Source organism: Cyrtonyx montezumae, unplaced genomic scaffold (assembly GCF_038088225.1).
Source record: "Cyrtonyx montezumae isolate F1298 unplaced genomic scaffold, pur_monq_1.0 scaffold_2, whole genome shotgun sequence".
In the NCBI taxonomy this organism is placed as follows: domain Eukaryota; kingdom Metazoa; phylum Chordata; class Aves; order Galliformes; family Odontophoridae; genus Cyrtonyx; species Cyrtonyx montezumae.
The window spans coordinates 36,709,562-36,730,262 of NW_027071936.1; the positions used below are offsets into that span (position 1 = coordinate 36,709,562).

At 43.2% G+C, this 20,701-nt stretch overlaps 2 protein-coding genes across 3 annotated transcripts; both read left to right on the top strand.

Moving 5' to 3' along the window:
- Nucleotides 1-1,603: 1,603 nt before the first annotated feature.
- PLA2G12A (phospholipase A2 group XIIA) lies at nt 1,604-6,432 on the top strand. Its single transcript, XM_065736892.1, has 4 exons — nt 1,604-1,891; nt 2,497-2,573; nt 3,514-3,679; nt 5,569-6,432. The coding sequence occupies exons 1-4, from the start codon at nt 1,669-1,671 to the stop codon at nt 5,685-5,687; spliced, it is 585 nt and encodes a 194-aa protein (XP_065592964.1). The 5' UTR covers nt 1,604-1,668; the 3' UTR covers nt 5,688-6,432.
- Nucleotides 6,433-6,468: 36 nt separating this feature from the next.
- Nucleotides 6,469-20,701, top strand: CASP6 (caspase 6). Of its 2 annotated transcripts, none has more exons than XM_065736899.1 (8): nt 6,469-6,578; nt 12,922-12,963; nt 14,395-14,437; nt 16,369-16,515; nt 16,920-16,996; nt 17,440-17,615; nt 19,442-19,598; nt 20,153-20,701. In XM_065736899.1, exons 4-8 carry the CDS (start codon nt 16,400-16,402, stop codon nt 20,389-20,391), a joined length of 765 nt encoding a protein of 254 aa, XP_065592971.1. In that variant the 5' UTR covers nt 6,469-6,578; nt 12,922-12,963; nt 14,395-14,437; nt 16,369-16,399; the 3' UTR covers nt 20,392-20,701. The 2 variants fall into 2 exon arrangements, with proteins under 2 accessions (XP_065592971.1, XP_065592970.1); XM_065736898.1 differs by lacking the exon at nt 6,469-6,578 and adding an exon at nt 10,977-11,074.

A 20,701-nucleotide genomic window follows, 5' to 3' on the forward strand; every position in this document is an offset into this window, starting at 1 on the left:
CCACATTTCACACCGCATTTCAACAGCAGTTGTTTATTTCAAATGGACAGCTATACTGAAAGCAGTGGTCAGAAAAGGACTGCACTGACAATATGTGAATGTCACAGAAAGGGCAGTAACCAGAGAGAATGTGAAAGCAATTCCATCATCACAGGGTGTAGTTCATTAAAACCTCAAGATGCTGCTTTGCTGAGCAGTTGATTCTTTAGGCTTACTGTGAAAGAAGACTTCAGACTGTTAACTGATGGATTACTCAAGCACAAGCTTCCTGCACCAACCTACAAAAAAATGAAACATTAATGTGAAGAAAAAATGCATCCTTAAGGGACTTGATCCTGTATTATGTAGTCATGGGAAGTTTGGCCACTCAGCTACTGGGCAAGTTACCCACAAACAGAATGATGTGGCAGGCAGGGTTGGCCCTGAGTCCGCTAGGAAAGCTCAGGCTCTTTTTTAAGAGCCAGTATTTGGCTTCTTTGGTACAAACGACTTCAGGACCATTTCAGTCCTGTCAAACTGTGCAACAGTTCTGTAACACACTTTGCTGGATTCCAATTTACAAGTTTTCAAATACCTATTTTACTTCATTGCTCTAAATAAGCCATCCCTCCAAATCAAAAGCATATGTTCACACAATGCTGTTGTTGGGGGGAAACAGGGTGTGTTCTGTGTGGGCTTTGCTAGTTTGGGGTTTTAGTTTTTAATAATTCATCATTATGTGCTTCAGACACCATTTTTACATTTTCACTGACTTCATTTTGCACTGTCTTGTAAAAAAATAAAAAATAAAAAGCTCCATCATCATGAATTTGGTAAGTAAGTCCGTCTTGGTCACCTCCAAGCTGTAAGATGTAAGAATAGAGACTGCTTCCTTCACCCACCCCTAGCAAGGCTTCCCGTTCAGGAAAGTGTGTAAGCACACCCCTCCACTAGCAATGCTCCGCCGAACGAGGGCTCCTGCACAGCAAAATCAGAGACAGGATCTTTACAGGATACGTGCGGCAAGAGCTCCCTCTTCTGCCTAACAACATCAGCTAACAGGTTTTCCTACTGTTTCTCCGGCTGACGATAACGAACATAAAAAGCTGAAGAGGAAAAACAAACAAAAGCCCAAACACGCAGCAGCATTTCCCTTTGTGCCCGCCCGTAGATCAGACAGCCTTTCCGTTTTCTTTACATTTCCCGTCTTCTGCAGCTACTCGCGTTCTGAAGTCCCACTCTGACTGTATTTTGGGGAATTCCACGCATCTTAAAACAAAGCTTTCGTTGCAGAAATTGAAACAATTCCACGTGGTTCACCGTATCTCACCTAAGAAGCGCAAAACGCGACGTAAGAGCAGGGGGCTCACAGAGTGCTGCTATCAACAGCCCAGCGTTGGGCTTTCGGTGCTAACAGAGCTCCTCCTGCCCCGCCCTACTCACTCACGGCCGAACCTGTTACCTGAAAGCGAATCGCCCGCACGTCGAAGTCCTCGGAGCACGTCCGCACGGCGCGCGTCGAACCACGGCCACCAGCGAGCGCCAGCCGCGCTCCCCAGCAGGGCGCGCCCTGCCCGCAGCCCCGCCCAGCCGTCGGGGCGGTGCCCGCGGGGCCGATGGCGGCGGCTCGGGCGGTGCGTGCGGAGCGCTGCGGCCGCGCACCGGGGGCTTAGCGAGCGCCCGGCGGGCATGGCCCGCGCCCTGCTGCTGCTGTTGCTGCTGCTGATGGCGGGCGCCTGGCTGGGCCCGCGACCGCCGGCTGTCCGGAGCCAGGAAGCGCCGCAGACCCCCGACTGGAGGATGACGCTGAAGACCATCCGGAACGGCGTGCACAAGATCGACGTGTATCTCAACGCGGCGCTCGACCTCCTGGGCGGCGAGGACGGCCTCTGCCAGTACAAGTGCAGCGACGGTGAGGCGGGTGGGACCCCTCCGGCAGCCGTCTGTAGCTCCGGGAACGGGCTTCGCCGTGCCGCCCTGCCCCGCTCCGGGAGCGGCGGCCTTCCCCGCCACCAGCGGCGTGTGCGGGGAGCCGGCACCCGGCAGGCCGAGCCCGACCACGGCCGTGTTTCCTGGCAGAGGGTTGCAAAGGTTAGGCCGAAAACATCAGAGTAGTATTCTTAATTGCTTAGGAAGTGGCTTAGAGTAAGTTCAGTAATTCTTCAGAGAACCTGTTTTTTAATCTAATCCTGTGTGTGATGTATCAATTCTAGTCACTCGGGGCTGGTTTTTATGTTTTTGTTCTTGTTTTTTTTAGCTTGAAAGCTAGAAAGATTTATTTGCTCAGGTGCCCTCTTCTTTTTTTTAATTTTATTTTAATTTTATTTTTTTAAGTGCTTAGTTCTCTTAATTTGCTAGGAATTGCGGACATTTGGGTGCTTATATCAGATGTGCAGCTGGTACAGTCTCAGGCCCAACAGAATGCCTGAGCTGAGTTTTGACAGTACTAAAAATCTGTAAAAAAGAACAAAAAACAAACAAAAACTCTTTGAAGCAATAGAAATTATCTTTTTTCAGGATCAAAGCCCTTTCCTCGCTATGGATATAAGCCTTCACCGCCAAGTGGTTGTGGATCACCTCTGTTTGGAGTTCATGTAAGTCCATTCAGGGGTTTCTGTGGGAGTGTGCTTTGAATATACTGACTTTCCTTGAGATGGATGGTGTTTTTCCTCCCACTTTTTAAGGATGAGACAGCGCCTCGATGCCTTGTCCATGCTTTTATTAACTCCAGCACATGTTTTGGCAGCAGCACCTGGAAAATGTTAGTATTATAGGTAAACATAGCATAAACATTTTCATTGCCAGCATCAATAGCAACTAGCTGCTGTACTGGGTCTGACTGGCATGGAGCGGGCTGTCTTCCTAGCAGCCCACACCTTACTTGTGATTTGGGGCTAAACCAGCATTGATAACCCATCACTGATGTCTATTGCTGAGCAGTGCTTGTACAGCACTATGACTTGCACTTGTTTCTTCATTGTGCCCAGTGAGTAGGCTGGGGCTGGGCAAGGAGCTGGGAGGGGACGCAGCTGGGACAGCTGACTCAGAGAAACCAAAGGGATGTTCCCTACCATGTAACCTCACACTTGGCAATACAACCAAAGTGAACAGGGAAGGGGCAGAGAGGAAGGGGGTTGGTTTCTGAGGGACAGGCTGGGCATGAGACTGCTCCAGGGGGTTGGTGAGTGACTGTGAGTGACTGCTTTTGCATAGTGAGTGTTTTTTCCCTTTTTCACTCACGTATTAAACTTCTGTCTAGAACTGTGCGTTTTCTTGTTTTTGACCTGCCTGTTGTCTCCCCTGACCTGTGAGGGGGCAGGGGTTAAGCAGGCAACTGTGTGGGTATTTGGCTGCTAGCTGGGGTCAAACCAGCACAGCTTACTGGAGGTGAACAGCAAACTACAGAGATAAGTGAATGACAGCTGTTGATTGTGTTAGTTTTTGTTTTCTGTATTTTATACTCTATCATATTCATAGACTCTACCTTTTCTGTCTTATACATTGCTAATGGTGCATGTGGGATTTTCCTCACAGTTTGACATCGGTATCCCTTTGATGACAAAGTGCTGCAACCACCATGATAGATGTTATGATACTTGTGGCAATAAAAAAAATGACTGTGATGAGCAATTTCAGTCCTGCCTCTCCAAAATTTGCAGAGATGTGCAGAAAACACTTGGAATATCAGAGAGTGTACAGGGTAAGTCTGACAAATGTTTGTTTTTGCCCCTGAGTTTAAATGAGCTTGTCTGGCAAAGAGTCTTTTTGCAGTACAGTAATGGTACATTTCCACAAACTGATGCTGTTGCTGAAAGATGCCTTGTTCTGTCCCTCTGTATGCAGCCAAGGCACTCGTGCAGCTGAGCAATTACACAGCATAGGAAAATGATTAAAGTTAAAACTAACTAACCTTGAGCTGAAAAAATAAGGCTTCCCTTCTAGGATTATCAAAACATGCTATAATTATTGCATTTGCTGTAGTGTAGCTGAATGTTCACTGTTTTGTTGACTCAGTTCTAGATGTCTAGTACGTGTTAATATGTAGTAGACAAATACTGAATTTTTTCCTTTTGTGAAATAGGGTATTAGAGTAATACATTGTTACATTGAAGCAGTTAATACTATCCCGTAGTGCATACATCTTAGGTTTTGCCCAAACAGCCTGTAATCCTGTGATTGTATTGCTTCTGATTGTCAGACCGCATCTGATTGATATGTTCATAAGTTCATAAGTTCATAAGGTTGGAAAGGACCTATAAGATCATCTAGTCCAACCATCCTCCTATCACTATCTCTACCCAACTACTAAATTAAGTCCTTTAGCACCTCATCTAAACGCTTCTTGAACAGCGCTAGGGATGGTGCCTCAACCACCTCCCTAGGCAGGCCATTCCAGTGCCTGACCACTCTTTCAGAAAAGAAATGCTTCCTGAGGTCTAATCTAAATCTTCCCTGGCGCAACTTGTGGCCATTCCCTCTCGTCCTGTCATTACTTATCAGGGAGAAGAGGCCTACCCCCTCCTCACCACAACCCCCCTTCAGGAAGTGGTAGAGTGCTATAAGGTCTCCTCTGAGCCTCCTCTTCTCCAGACTAAACAATCCCAGCTCCCTCAGCCGCTCCTCATAAGACTTGTGCTCCAGGCCCCTCACCAGTTTTGTTGCCCTTCTCTGAACACGCTCCAGGGCCTCAATGTCCTTCTTGTAGTGAGGGGCCCAAAACTGAACACAGTACTCGAGGTGCGGCCGTACCAGAGCTGAGTACAGGGGGATGATCACCTCCCTGCTCCTGCTGGCTACACTATTTCTAATACAGGCCAGGATGCTGTTGGCCTTCTTAGCCACCTGGGCACACTGCCGGCTCATGTTGAGCCGAGCATCAACCAACACCCCCAGGTCCTTTTCCTCTCTACATTCTTCAAGCCATTCTGCCCCAAGCCTATAGCATTGCATGGGGTTATTGTGGCCAAAGTGCAGGACCCGGCACTTGGTCTTATTGAACCTCATCCCATTTTGCTCAGCCCAGCTGTTCAGCCTATCCAAATCCCTCTGAAGGGCCTCCCTACCCTCAGGCAGTTTGACACATCCTCCCAGCTTTGTGTCATCTGCAAACTTACTGAGGGTACACTCAATTCCCTCGTCTAGGTCATCAATAAAGATATTAAACAAGATGGGCCCCAAAACTGACCCTTGGGGGACACCACTCGTAACAGGACGCCAGCTGGACTTAACTCCATTAACCACTACCCTCTGGGCACGGCCCTCCAGCCAGTTCTCCACCCAGAGAAGAGTGAACCTGTCCACACCACGGGCTGCCAGTTTCCTTAGGAGAATACTGTGGGAAATAATGTGACAAAAACACACTTAACTTAGACAGTGGTTCTTTTTAGTAAGTAGTCCCAATGAGAACAATCAGTTTTTACAACAAGCCTGTGTTTGAACTTCTCAAATTCAGAGGTCATCATGTTTGTCCTTTGTCAGAACTGGTGAATATTTACTCATTTCTGTTGAGCTCAGTTTGCTGGAGTCATGCCTATTAGTTTGGTATTCTATTTAAAGAGTGCTTCTAACTGAACACCTCTTTGCTTGCAGCTTGTGAATCAATTGTTCAGCTGTTGTTTGATGCAGTTATACACTTAGGATGTAAGCCGTACCTTGACAGCCAGAGAGCTTCATGTATGTGTCGCTATGAAGATAAGACAGATCTCTGAAAAAGGCATGGATATCCTGCAGTTTGGAGTGAAGTAAAACGACTGGAATGAAGGAAATTTTTGTGTCAGGCGTGAGATGTGTAAAACTTTATTTTTTTATCATGAAGTCATCCATAAAGGAGAAGGACCAATGCATGAAGGGCAGGCATGTGAAGACCAGCTCCAGCCCATCACACAGGAGATGTCGATGAAGAGGTAGGCTGACTTACCAAAGACTGGGTCAGACTCAACAGCCAGATGGAAGCTGCCATTGTATTCCAGGTCCACCTCAAACCTCAGCTGTCTGGGGAAGCTCTCCTCATTGCAGACCGCTGTCCAGATGAGTCTGATGGCTTTGAAGATAGGCAGGATGTTGCCCAGATAGATGTCCTTGAAGCTGAGCTCCTTCAGCACCTTCCTTGTCAACTTGGTCTGGAGTAGCTTCTCAAACTCCACATTAATCTTATTTATCACCCAATTCCTGACCAGGGCCATGTCTCTGAGCTCCCTGAAGAAAAAGACAAAGATGGCTGGAGGTGGGATCTGGAGGAGGCTTTGACTGCTGTGGTAGCATAGCACTGGGCTCCAAGCCCTTGGTGAGAGCTGAGGCAGCCAGCACGGATGCCAGGACTGGCTCTTGGGCTCCCTAGCTGCCTGGTCGTCTTCAGCTCTGGCCACTCTGGGAGGCTCCAGCATCTTCCTGGAGAGGAGCAGGAACATGAGAACATGAGGAAGCAGCTGGCTAGCACCAAGAACAAGATACTATACACCAGCAGCATCGTTGCCCCAAATGCACCAAGCCTCATAGCATAACCTTGAAAGGTGCCCCTGCTTGGGGGGAGATCCTGTCCTACAGCCCAGTGCTATGCAGGAGAGCTTGAGAAGCTGTTTGTGCTGCTCACTGGTTATGAGGTAAGATGAATGACTCATAGTCATACTTTGTTTTTAGGTACATGCTTGGTTGGCACTCAGATGTTGAACCAGGTGTCTTCTATCAGTTCTTTCAGTCTACCACTTTGAGACCCATTTGTGGTTGTCTTAAGAGTTACCAGTACTGTTGCTCATTGACCTTCTACACAAGGCCTTATGTACAAGGCCAAGCTGAAGGAGGAAACTGAGAGAAAGAAAGAAGGGGGTGGAGCACACCATCAAATGAGTATGGTCCCTGTGGTGGCCACAGGGAATCTGGAGGATTTCAGGAAATGTGTAGATGTGGCAATTAGGGACACGGTTTTGTGGGCAAGGTGGTGATGGGTTGATGGTTGGACTAGATGATCTTGGGATGTCTTTTCCAACCTTAATGATCTGTATTAAACACTGACATGAATGTATTGGTTTGAAGGTCTCTATGCTATTCTTTCTCATGTTTAAAAAAAAAGAAAAAGAAAAAAGTATTAAGTCTTCCTTGTCTTCTTTACACTATAAGCTTGGAAACTGAAATTAGACGCCTTTGGTGTATGTATATTTGGGGTATACTATTGTAGAATACAAGTGCTATTTTCAATTAAAAATATATGTATATTTATAAGGAAACTGCATAGTGCGGAAAGCAGAGGTGCAGAAGAGTTGCATCTCAGATTATTTTTAATATAGGCCAAATGTTAGGTTTCCAAGCAGCTGATGCATCTGATAGATAACAACAGGAAAGAGAGTTCTCTGGAATTAAAATGGCACCTTGAATAGTCCTTCACCTCGAATAGATGCCTTCAGATCTCTCTGATGTACTCTGTCCTGTGGTTTTGTTTTAAAACAAAGAAAAAAGCCCTAAGCAAGGTGTATGTCTGCACTATATATTTCTACCTGATTCGGTATCGAACTTACTTCTTTAGCAGTCTTCTGATCAGTTTGTTGATCCTTTTAAGGATTGACTCCTAAAATGAACAGTTTGTGACCCAAGGACTTCTGATTTGACGAAGTGCTGGAATGTAGTTGTAATGTTACATACTTTTAAAAAAGATTCAAGTGTTTATTTTTCAAATAAAACATTGCATTGTGTATTATATGCAGAAAGGACATACTGTTCAAAGCAGTTGATTTATATTTGTCTCATGGCACAATGTAGTTACTGTATTCACCTTTGCTTTCATTTAGTCCATTCTGATTGGAAACTGGAAGATTTCACGGATAGGGTCAGCGTGCCCAACAAACCTTTTTATTTAAAATGTCCTCTGTAATACTGATGGAAATTTGAGCTTGTATTTCTGTCTTCTTTTCCCGTGACCTCTGTGAGGCTGACAGACATCTGAGCCTTTACTTCTGACTTCTGTCATCTCTTCTATGACTGCTGTAGCTGAAATCATCTGATGTCTGAATTATTTGGGATTTGCCCTCTGTACTGATCTTTTTTTGCTGATCTCCAGTTGTCAGACCTCATTTAACTTTTGCATTGAGTCATGTCCTGCCGTCCTGAGTTGCCTTAGAAATCCACGGAATATGACTGAAAATCAAAATATTGCATCCATGAACAAGGAAAATAAGCTATGCAGAAAGCCTAAAGTTAACCTAAGTCATGGATTGTAATGTGATTTCTCTTCTGGAAGTATATTTATATGTTTTTGCTTTACTACTTTTTTTGTGGTATTTTTGTTTCGTTTTTCACAGGAGCTTATGGTATGTGACACAATAGAAGTGTCTCATAAAATAAAATTCCTGACAAAATTCCTTGGCCGTGCTTCCTGGTTTTATTTTCCTATTTGTGGGCATGAAATAACATGGCAAGTGACACTTCTGCCAAGTTCTACAAAACCATGTCTTAAGACCTTGTGGTGCCTCTAAAGTCAGAGGTTATTTTGTCATAGAATTAAAGTGACTCTGTATTATCCTGATTGTTTAAAATTAAAACTATGATGCAGTGAGTCCAACACAGTGTCATAATTCAGCTAGGTAATTTGAGTAAAAGTGAGCTTCAACTATATGCTTAAATTGACATAGAAGAAAATTTTCACTGTTGGAAAGCACTGAGCTTTGTTCCTTTCTGTATTAACCCATAAATGCACCATGAAAGCATTTCATTGTTGCCCTCAAACCATTTTTAATACTGAAAAGAGCTCTGACACTGCTAACTAACACAACTGATGCTGTGATAGCTGTGCTAGTAAATAAAGGAAGCATTTATCTTCTAGGGAGCCTTTGTCTAAGTTTTGGCTGTAGCAGGAGTCCTTGGTTATAATTCCCTGCAAATTATACCAAACACCTTCTACAGTGCTAAATCCTAAGCTACATCTTAAAATGAATCATAGACAGTGCAGTACGGATTAGCGGTGTCATTTAACACATTGAGACAAAGTACCTGTTTGGGACTTCAGAACGGATTGCTGCTACACAGCCCTAGGCTGGGCTCTGCAGTTGCTCCCTCATACAGAATTACTGCAGCCAAAAGGCGTAAGGGGCAGCTCTAATAGGAGCTCAGAGAACTAGAAAAGAATCTAAAAACAGAATCTGCATAGTTAAGTCTGTTTTACAGGATAAGAAAGGTGTTGTACTCTGGTAATCATATCCTGTTTCAACTGAATACACAAAAAGAATTCAAACAATTTCATCTTGATCTCGTTGGCTGCTAGTGGGTTGAAGATGGCAAGCCCAAACATGGGAAAAACATGTGAAAGCAGCAAGAAATATCCATTGCTCCTTCAACCACTTGGAAACCACCTTGTCCAAAATGCCTTATTTGTACAACAAACATGTAGAACAAGTCAGACTGGATAAAAGTACCTAAAATTGCTGTCTAAAGCCACCTCCTTTTGTGCCTGTAGCAGTGCTGCTCTCTGGGAGCTGACTGGCACATCAGTGTGCCCTAGAGCCCACTGAGCAATGTGCCCATCCCCGTTACAAACCTGCACAGCTCAGGTAGAGCAGGATGGATTTGCGCTTCTGTTTATACATAACTACAGAATCATACAATCCTCAAGGTTGGAAAAGGCCTCCAAAAGGCCATCCAGTCCAAACATCCACCCGCTAAACCATGTCCCTCAGTACAATATCTACGCTGTACTTAAACACCCCCAGGGACAGTGACTCAACCACCTCTCCAGGCAGCCTGTTCCAGTACCTGACCACTTTTTGGGGGAAGAGCTTTTTCTTAACATTCAACCTGAATCTTTTCTGGCCCAACTTGAGTTCATTCCTTCTCATCCAGAACTTAGTTATGTAGGAAAAGAGGCTGACGTCCACCTCACAACCTCTTTTCAGGGAGTTGTAGAGAGCAAGAAGGTTTTCCCTGAGCCTCCTCCAGATTGAACAATCCCAGCTCCCTCAGCTGCTTCCCATAAGACATGCTCCAGATCCCTCACCAGTTTCACTGCTCTGTGGCCTCAATGTCTTTCTTGTAGTGAGAAGCCCAAAACTGAATGCAGTACTTGAGGTATGGCCTCACCAGTGCTGAGTATAGAGGAATGATCACCTCCCAATCTTCTGCTGGCAACACTATTCCTGATACAAGCCAGAATGCCATTGGCCTGCCTGGGCACCTGGGCACACTGCTGACTCATCCTGAGTTGAATGTTGATCAATACCCCAGGTCCATTTCTTCCACAGCCTTCCTGTCACTTTGCCCCAAGCCTGTAGCATTGTCTGGGGTTGTTGCAACCATAGTGCGGGACCTGGCACTTGGTCTTGTTGAACTTCATCCTGCTGGCCTCAGCCCAGCTATCCAGCCTCTGCAGAGCCTTCTTACCCCCAGGCAGATCAACACTTGATGTCATCTGCAAACTTACTGTGTGCGCTCAATCCTGTTTTCCAGGTCATTAGTAAAGACATTGAACAGGACAGGCCCCAGTACTGACCCCTGGGGAACACCACTCGTGACCAACCACCAGCTGGATTTAACTCCATTCACCACCACTCTCTGGGCCTGGCCCTCCAGCCAGTTCCTTACCCAGCAAAGAGAGTACCTGTCCAAGCAAGGGGCTGCCATCTTCTCCAGGAGAATAATGTCAGAGAGTGTCAAAAGCTCTGCTTAAGTCTGGGTGGACCACACAAACAGCTTTTTCCTCATCCACCAGGCAGGTCACTCGATTATAGGAGATGAGGTTGGTCAAGCAGGACCTGCTTTTTGTGAACCTATGCTGGCTAAGCCTGATTCCCTCCATTGTCTTGCACAGCCGTGTGATCTCCCTCAAAATGATCCTTTCCTGGCACCCCTAGATCCTTACGGCCTTTCTCGGAGATGGGAGACACACTGGCAAGCCTCCGGTCTACTGGGATCTCTCTGGTTCACCACGAAGAGGCAGAGGCTGCCCTCGCCCAGTGCTCGGCCAAACGAAAGCGATTCTCCGGCTGCACTCGGGGCTCCGGGGGACGTCCCGCCCCGTTTCCTCCGGAGGCAGCGCGGAGGAGGCGGGCCGGCACACGGCACACGGCGCGGAGCCGGGCTCTCGACATGTCGGGAGCGGAGCGGCGGCGGGCGGCAGGTAGGCGGGCGGTTGTTGGCGGCTGCCTCGCTCCCTGCCCCACTGGGGGCTGCGGGCTGAGGGCGGCGGCGAGACGGAGCCCCGGGCCGGAGCCGGGGGACGGAGCTGCGGGGAGCTCGGCCTTGTCCGTCTGCGAAACAAAGGGGTGGGGGGTGGGGGACGAGGCGGAAACACCGATCTGCACGGAGACCCGGAACGAAAGTCAGGTTACTGCTGGAGGTAAGCGCGCTATCAGTGCGAGAGGCGAACGGGAGACCGTGCCTGCCCCGCTGCCTTCAGCGTTTAGTTTAAAGCTCATAGGTGACTCAGCCTGCCGCCAAGCACCAGCTAATTCAAACTAATATGTAACTCCTGCAAGGATGAACAAAATCACTTTCTAAGGAAGTGTTCACTTTCAGAGGAGGTGAGCCGTTTACTGGAAGATTGCTGAAATCTGGACTGCTCGGGCGCGAATGTTGATATCTGTAATGTAACTCGGAAGAGGTGAAACTAGAATGCTCAAGATGGAAGAAGCCACATGTGGGCAGAGCAGCTGCAGCACATGTGGGCTTGGGCTCCCCATGTTGAAGGGTCCAACGTTTTCTTCTGTTTCCCCTTCATTTGAGAGTAGCCCCCGGTGTCCAGGCATTCAGGGAGGCACTAACATCACTCTGAGCATAACAAATGATACTACTGGCATTGAATTTGCAACCCATGGCACTCTTCTTCATAGTGGGAAACAAGCCTGGCTTTGGCATGCCATTTTCCTGGCAGTAGTTGTCAGTATCTTTTTGGTTCCCCAGGATGCTGTTAGGCATACACATATGTTTTTTGTGCAGTTGGTATTTTCTAAGTATTATGTCCTTTGGCCTTTCTGAAATGTTATGACATTAAAATGCATTCAAGTAAGATACAGCCAGATCCCAGTGTCGTTCAGTGCGTGCCTGTGTTTTAATTCCTATAAAACAATCAGTCTCCACAAGATTTAAGACAGGTAATCCCTTAGAGAGGGATCAGCTCTTAGCCTGTGTAAAACAAGCAGACAGCTCTTCATACACCACTTTTTTTGTTTGTTTACCTGAATGAAACTGCTATGTGCCAGTGGCAGTGAAAAGCTCAAGGCTGGCAACTTGCTAAACAGCTTTAAAAGAACAAGTAAAGCATCTTCCCCAAGTTTCCTTTGGCTCAGGCATTCTATAGTCTTTCTGTATCTACATGACAGCATGTTCTGTTCAAAAGTTTGACTTTAACCTTTTAAAAGTCTGTTGAGGGTTTTGGGAGTGTTTACTTTGACTCCCTCTCCTTCAAGCTGAGGCAGAAGTATCAAACAGATATCAGGTACACAAGCAAAAAAAAAAGTGTAAATGTAAATATACAGATCTCTGGCTCATATTATGAACAAAATTACAGGCACAAGTGTTGCTGCTACATTGTCTACGCTAATTTTCAGCACTTCTGTCATTAGTCTGAATTGCATGTTTTTTCAAGCAAACTGAAATATCTTTTTATCCTTCAGATCACTAGCGGTATTTGCAAGACCCAACACTTGAAAGCATGATCAGTATTTACAAATGGAAAAGTTTGTGCATAAATAATAACACTGAAAAGTGTGTGACTTCCTTTGAGCTGTCTCTCAGTCTTCTTTAGTATGGAGTTCAATGTAAGGGCTTCTGAAGTCAGCTCTAAAGCTTCAAGCTTACTCTGGTGTCTTCATGAACATCTCAATCAACACATATTAGTTCATTTTCCAAAAGGCACTGCTCAGATGTGAAAAACAGGGACAAAAACAAGGAACAGGTAGCGTCATGTATACAAAATAGTTTCTAAAATATATATATTTGTGACCATGTCTTCTACTCTGATTGCAGGCCATGTTCAGTTGGATAGCAGACCTACATCAACCACCACAGGTACAATACAACATATAGTTTTCATAATGTGGTAGTTAGTCTCTAGTGATAGTAGTAGAAACTATGATAAGAAGAGCCCACTGAGATGTTTAAGAAAAAAAAAAATTAAGTATTTTGGCCTGGCCATCTGCAAAGCCTTCAGTTTTGCACCCTCTCAAGATGTGCACGTTCCCAGTTGTTTCCACAATGTGCATTCTGTTACTGGAGATACTTAATTTAGCAGAAGAAAAGGTATAAATTTGCATATTTTTAATTGTTGTTACTAATGCATACAGTTTTGCTACCTTCTCAGCTCTGCTGAGGCTGCACCTTGAGTACTGTGTTCAGTTTTGGGACATCATAGAATCATAGGGGTTGGAAGGGACCTCAAGAGATCATCGAGTCCAACCCTCCTGCCAAAGCAGGTTCCCTACACCAGGTCACACAGGTAGGCATCCAGGCGGGTCTTGAATATCTCCAGAGAAAGAGATTCCACAACCCCCCTGTGCAGCTGTGCCAGTGCTCCGTCACCCTCACCGTAAAGAAGTTCTTGTGCACATTCGTGCAGAACCTCTACATAGAGGCCCTGGAGTATGTCCAGAGAAGGGCAGTGATGCTGTGAGGGGTCTGGAGCACAGGTGTTTTGGGGAATGGCTGTGGGAGCTGGGATTGTTCAGTCTGGAGAAGAGGAGGCTCAGGGAACACCTTACTGCTCTCTACAACTGAAAGGTGGTTGTGTTGAGGAGTGTGTTAGCTTCTTCTCCTGCCTAACTAGTGATAGGATGAGAAGGAATGGCCCCAAGTTGCACCAGGGGAGGTTCAGGTTGGATATTAGGAAAAATTTCTTCTCCAAAAGAGCAGTCAGGCACTGGAACAGGCTGCCCAGGGAGGTGGTTGAGTCGCTGTCCTTTGAGGCGTTCAAGAATAGTGTGAAGTTGTACTGAGGGACATGGTTTTTTGGGGAAATATTGGTAGTGGGTGGGCAGTTGGACTGGATGATCTTGGAGGTCTTTTCCAACCTTGGTGATTCTATGATTGGGTGATTGATAAGCTGCACCTAACATCAGTTTTACATTAGCAATGCCACTAAATAATAATTTTAAAAAATACCAGTGTATTTTTAGGTTATGTAAAATCCTAATTACTGAGTCAAAGAGACTGTTTAAATATAGACAGCTAACTACTTATGTATTCAGAGATCATGATGTATGTATTTAAGTAGAATCAGATCGCTAGCTAAGTAAAAAATGTGCATCTTTACAACTTAAAATTCATAGTGTTGTAGTCAAAATTTTAAGAACAGCCTCCTAAATTTTGGGGTATGAATGCTAATGAAGCTGTTAAACTGCATGCCTACTTAGCTGATATGTGGATGAGCTTTTAGTTCATCATTCACAAGTTCAAACCTTTCCTGTAAAGATTTTGTGGCTAAATCACTTTTTTTCCTAGCAGATGGAAATCAGAACATCACAGAAGTGGATGCATTTGATAAAAGGTAGAGTTCTGATGGCAGTGATGGAAAGATGGCTTTATGAGATCAGTTGAAAGCTTCCTGGTTTTCCTTAAGAACACAACTGGATTACTCACTCAACCTCACCTATTTACACAACATGTTCCTAGTTTTAGCAACATCAGGTGTAGAACTATCCTTCTTATGATGAAGGCATGCAGAAAGTGTTCTTAGGAGCAGATTCCTATTATGTTGGCATTGTGCAGAGACTGGCAAAAACACCATCACAATCTATGGATAACTGCGGAAAGCAATAGAGTGTAACACAAGAATATAGTCCTCTAGAGAGAGGGTAAAGGGGCAATGAGGTAGTGGTTCCATGAATTTTTTCTGCTACATCATGCAACATTGTCTAGCACTAGAAAAGGTAAACTGCCTGTCTGGTAGCTTCCTTTGCCTTGCTCACTCAGTGAATACGGCTGATCAGAGGAAGAATTCTGTAGGAACCATCCTTGAATGGTCATTTGATGGTTCCAAGGACATAACCATCCATAAGCCATATATCTTGCTAAATCCTAAGGAACAAAAATTACCAGAATCCGAACAAACTCTGACACAGGTGAAATATCATAATTGCAGAGCTAAAGTGTAGCATTTTTGCATTTTATCATGTTACGTACTCCAACTGGGGAGAGTGTGATAAAGCATCCCACTTATTTTTCTGACTGGTTTTCCAGCTAACACTTTAGAAATCCCTAGACTTTGAGTAAGTATGCAGAATTCCTGCTCCCTGTTAGAATTCTGCTGCAGACATTATGAACAGACGTTTTAAAGAGCTGCTCATAGTAAATTGGAGAAGCAGAAATGCTTAATGAAACATTATGTTCACTTTGTTGTGAAACAAAAGCTTTTTGGAATAAACTGTGATCTTTAAGTAACTTCTGCAGGTGAGTATTCTGAACTTTTTCTAGGAATTGCACCAAATCTGAACATTCTGTGTCAGGAAAAAAAAAAAAAAAAAAACAGTAAGATGCCAAATACAACAGCTATGCCTACTGACAGCTCCAGGGCAGCATGACCTAGACTGTCATTCTGCAACTACAGCACAGGCCTTATCTGTTGCGAGGAACTGTCATTAGAAGTATTTTATCTTCTCTCTGTACTGATGCCTCCATCAATAGAAGCAGCATGATTTGTCCCTCTAAATACAGCCATGCCAAAGCCTGGAGAGGACCCTTTCGGTCAAAGTGTAAATCATAGCATGTTACTGCAGACCTCGTGTTTGCTCATAAAACAATTAATAAAACTGAATGTTATTCCCAACATACAAGTGCTCTTTCCAACACTGTCCCTCAGCTTTAGGACTCTGTTGGTTGGTTGCTAAACACCGCTCAGCAGTTGTACCATCATAGCTTTCATTTTTATGTGTAAATGCTACAAACTTGTTCACTTCTCACAAACAGTATGTATACTACTTCATCAACCAGTATACAGTATATATAGGCTGCTGTTTATGATGTAACACTCAGTTCAGTTAGAAGAAGTGGAAGCAAATTTCACACAGTTAAACTTCCAAATAAATACATACACACCATACAACTCTGCTAAAGCACTACTTAGCTAAACATGTAACATGGAGAATTGGAGCCAAATCTGAAGTGCACTTTTATATGCCTTACTGTGTTATTAACATGACAGCATCCTGAAAACAGAAAATACAAATCTAGAGAAACTGTTCAGCACAAACTGACAGAGCCTTGTCCCCAGCCAGTGCCTACTTTTTATTGAACTGTTTAAAAAGATTCAGTGACTTAGGTTCTTTCTAAAATAGTGCACATCTTAAAGTCTTGTCTTCTGAAACTGGATTCTCAAAGTCTCTAGTCAATTACAACAGTCTCAGCTAGCAGGAATACAGGAAAGAAATTCCATTAGCAACTAATTAACTCATCAAGAAAGTTTTCCATCTCTGGAAACAGGCAAACATTTGACCCTGCAGAGCAATACAAAATGAACCATCAAAGAAGAGGAGTTGCGTTAATCTTCAATCACGAGCACTTTTTTTGGCATCTGAAGCTGCCAGATAGACGTGGGACTTTGGCAGACAGAAACAATCTGAAACGCAGGTAAGAAACTTGGTTTCTCCCTGAAGTCAAATAAGTAGCTATCTAGATCTTATATTTAAGTACAGAAGAAAATATTTTGCAGACAGAAGCATCCATGCAACCTTGACGAAGAAAGACATCATTAAAAAAACTTTAAGGGACATTCCTGTATGTCACAGAAACTGCTGGCACAAGACACATGTCTGCAGTGAGTCCAGGACTCTCATAGGCCAAAGTCTTCAAAAAGTAACTTGCAGTAGATACTACATCTGCACTGAACAAGTCCAAAATCATTTTCAGTTGTTATTTTCATAATGCATAAACATGAATATTAGCTATCTCATAGTGAAACCAATTGTGTTAGTAGGAACTGATATAGAATTTGAGAAAATGTTCTTACTAATATATATGTGTTTTAACAATAGTTTGACAGACCTTGGATTTGAAGTCAAAATTTTTGATGATCTGAAAGCAGAAGATGTGCTGCAGAAAGTTTATGAAGGTAGGAGAACGTATATTAGTTATGCTTAACTATTTATAGAAGAATTTCTAGATGTGTTTTCTGTTCTCTATGCTCATCTAACTTAAAATTATTTTTGTGTACAACATTTAACATTAGAGGAGTTTAAGGGTTACACTTCAGATTGTTTTATTGCAACGTAAGCAAATCTACGCAGGGAGCTAATGAAGTTGCCAAGAGCTGAAAGAAGTTAACTTCAAGCTAGGAGAAGTTAGTGACATTCTTCTTTCTACTTTAAGTGGCCTTATCTTGAACCATGCTTAATCACTGTACCTTCTGATTTCTGCAGTCTTATGCTGTCTGAAAATATGGTTCACTTAAAAAAAATGCCTGATCTGAGATTAAATTATATAATACAAACGTGCTGTGCTTTTTAAACCTAAAAATCACTGCTTGGTTATCTAAACAGCACTTGATGTTTCTAGCCTCTCTAGATGACTACAGCAATGCTGACTGCTTTGTTTGTGTGTTCTTGAGTCACGGTGAGAATGATCACGTATACGCATATGACGCCCAAATCAAAATTGAGACAATCACAAACATGTTCAGAGGAGACAAGTGCCAAAGTCTGGTAGGAAAACCGAAGATATTTATAATTCAGGTAAGATGCTCTCAGTGTACACTTAATGGCAGTGAAGAAAGTAACATTGGTTTTTGAAGAAAGTGTACAGCCTCAGCTCAGTTCCTCCCATTCACTCTTCCTATCCATAGGTTAGGCTGAAGGAAGTTATCTAGCTTCCTTACATCCACTGTTTTCCCCTAGGCAAGTCCCTTTACTTAAACAAACATACTTCCTCATTGATTGTTTGTTTATTTCCATGAGCAATGCTCATCATAGAACTATTAAGATTAGAAAAGATCTCTAGGATCTAGATGATCATGGATGGACTATCATCTAAAACTGGCATCTCTGGAAAATTTAAAGAATCATATTAAGGCTTTATTGTCACAAAAACACCTCTAGTACTATGCAAAAAAACCTCATACAATAACTTCCTGTTTTCAAAAGATAATGCAAGCTGGAAAGGATTTCTGGAGGTCTATAGTCCAGCTCCTTGTTCAAAGCAGTCAGATATGGGGTTAGTCCAAATTCCTGAGGGCCCATCTTTATTTATGTTACAATTAGTGAACTCAAACAGGAACTTAACCTTAGTAGACTGTAATTCTAATAGTTGCAGAGTAACTCTAAGAATTACCTTTTTTTCAAATGAAAGGTGACAGGTACAAGGCTGCTACAAATATCAGAACATTGTTTATTAATTTTTCATTAGGACTTATATGGCTTTTTTAAATCAGATGCCAAAGTTGTAAAAATATTTAAGTATTTCAATTTTGTCATATAAATTGTATTTGGAAATATTTATAAGATACTCATCAAAAAGTGAATTACGTTAGTTCAGTTCACGAACTGAGTCCTTTCATGGCAGAAAGAACAATCAGTATAATGCTTACCTTTGGAAATTGCAGAGTAAACAGCAAGGACAGAACTTCATCACGGCAAAGGAAAGGGAATGTTCATGTCTCTCTCTTTTGTGATAGCTCTTAAGTAAAGCCTGTTGCATGCTTTGTAAATTTTAAGTGTGCTCTTATTTTCTTCTTTTCCACGTATACTCTTTCTGCAACAGAGACAATCCTGGGCTTATTTAATGGCTTCTCATTAAATAAATAAATAAATCTGCAGCATAGTAGACAGCATACAACGATGGTTGTGTTACAGAGCATTTATTCAGTACGGCATTGTCAGGTTGAGGGAGGTGATCCTTTCTCTCTCCCCAGCTGATGAGGTTGCATTCAAAGTCTTGTGCCCAGTTCCGAGCTCCCCAGTACACAAGATATGGGCTTACTGGAATGAGTGCAGTGCAGGGCTGTGAAAATGATGACAGAGCTGGAATGTGTTTCATATCAGGAGAAGCTACAGTTATTCAACCTAACAACCCAAAGAAGACAAAGAAGAGGGATTTTATCAGTATATATGAATACCCAGTAGGGGGAGCAGGAATGAAGAAGCAGTCAGGATCTCCTCACTTGAGCATAGTGGACACAAACTAAACACATGAAACATCTCAACCCAAGAAAACACTTTTTTACTGTGTAGGTGAACAAACACTGGAAGATGTAATGCAACTTTGGAGATAATCAAAAGCCAACTGAACAGTCTTGCTTTAGCTGACCCTGCTTGAGCTAAGGAGTTTGGAGTACATGAACTCAAGATGTCCATCCAGTCTCAACAACGATGCAGTCATCTCAGAGCTTTTATTGGATTTCATCACCAGTATTTTAATTGATAGAGAACTACATGGATCTTTATGAATCCACGTGGATGGTTGATGTGTAACATAACAAGAGTCCCCTCTGCTTAAAAGTATCATGGTAACACAGATCAGCTATACAGAGGTGAATGCATAATCATCCTTTTCTCCTTGACAGGCATGTCGAGGTGATAAACATGATGACCCAGTTCTTGTTCAGGATTTAGTAGACAGCAAAGATGAAACCACTGTTAACCAGACTGAAGTGGATGCAGCTGGCGTCTATACCCTGCCTGCTGGTGCAGACTTTATTATGTGCTATTCTGTGGCACAAGGTAGAGTTCTATTATATGTCTGTGTGTCTGTCACTATAACAAGCTTGAATACTTCCTCACTTTGCATTCAACATAATGAGTACAGTTCCATGTCATCTGTCTTGCATGTCTGTTAAATGACATCTGGGAAGGAGCCCCATATGTCAAGGAAAAAGTAAAAACAAATACTCAGAATTGCAGTTAATTTGCCAAACAATCATTCTCTTCATAATTTTGCTGCTGAGCTGTCTACTGACAGCAAACATTTCCCTTTTCTTTAAGACTATAGTATTCTAGTGGCTTGTCTATGCCCCTGTACTACATGGCTGTACTCCCAGTCCATCATCTGCCTTGTCTGCCCTAAACTGTATTCCTCTTGGCTAGACATAATAAATGATATCAAAGTCATTTCCTTCTACAATTTCCAGTGAAATGACATAATTTAACGTGGTAGGATTTACATCCAGTAGTAATTTCATTAGGTGAGACTAGCAAGGAGGAACTCTTGAGAATATTTTTCAGGGGCAATAGCTACTTATGACTGAATATAATTTTACATTCTTGTTCTACAATAGGTTACTTTTCTCACCGTGAAACTATAAACGGCTCCTGGTACATTCAAGATTTGTGCGAGGCACTCAAGAAGCATGGCTCTTCCTTGGAGTTCACAGAACTTCTTACTGTCGTGAACAGAAAAGTTTCTCATCGCAAAGTGGATATGTGCAGAGATATAAATGCTATAGGAAAAAAACAGATTCCTTGTTTTGCTTCAATGTTGACAAAAAAGTTGTATTTTCATCCAAAATCTAAGTAGGTTGCTATTTAATAATGACATTCTTTAATGCCCACTGCAGAAGTGAGGAAACTACCATATTAGATTTGAGAGATTCATACTCTGTAATAGATTTGCAAAAACACCAGGATCAAACCTTACCATTTGTATATACAATAGTTTCTAAAATCTTAAGGCAAATTTAAAGCTAATATTACAGCTCTGTTCATCTCAGGGAATTTGGAAAAAGTTTACTGGTGCTAGATTAGTAATAGGTGCTCAGATTTTATTGAAATGGTACTCTAGATAACTTCTAAGGAAAAACAAAGGTTTCCGCTTGCAACTCTATCAG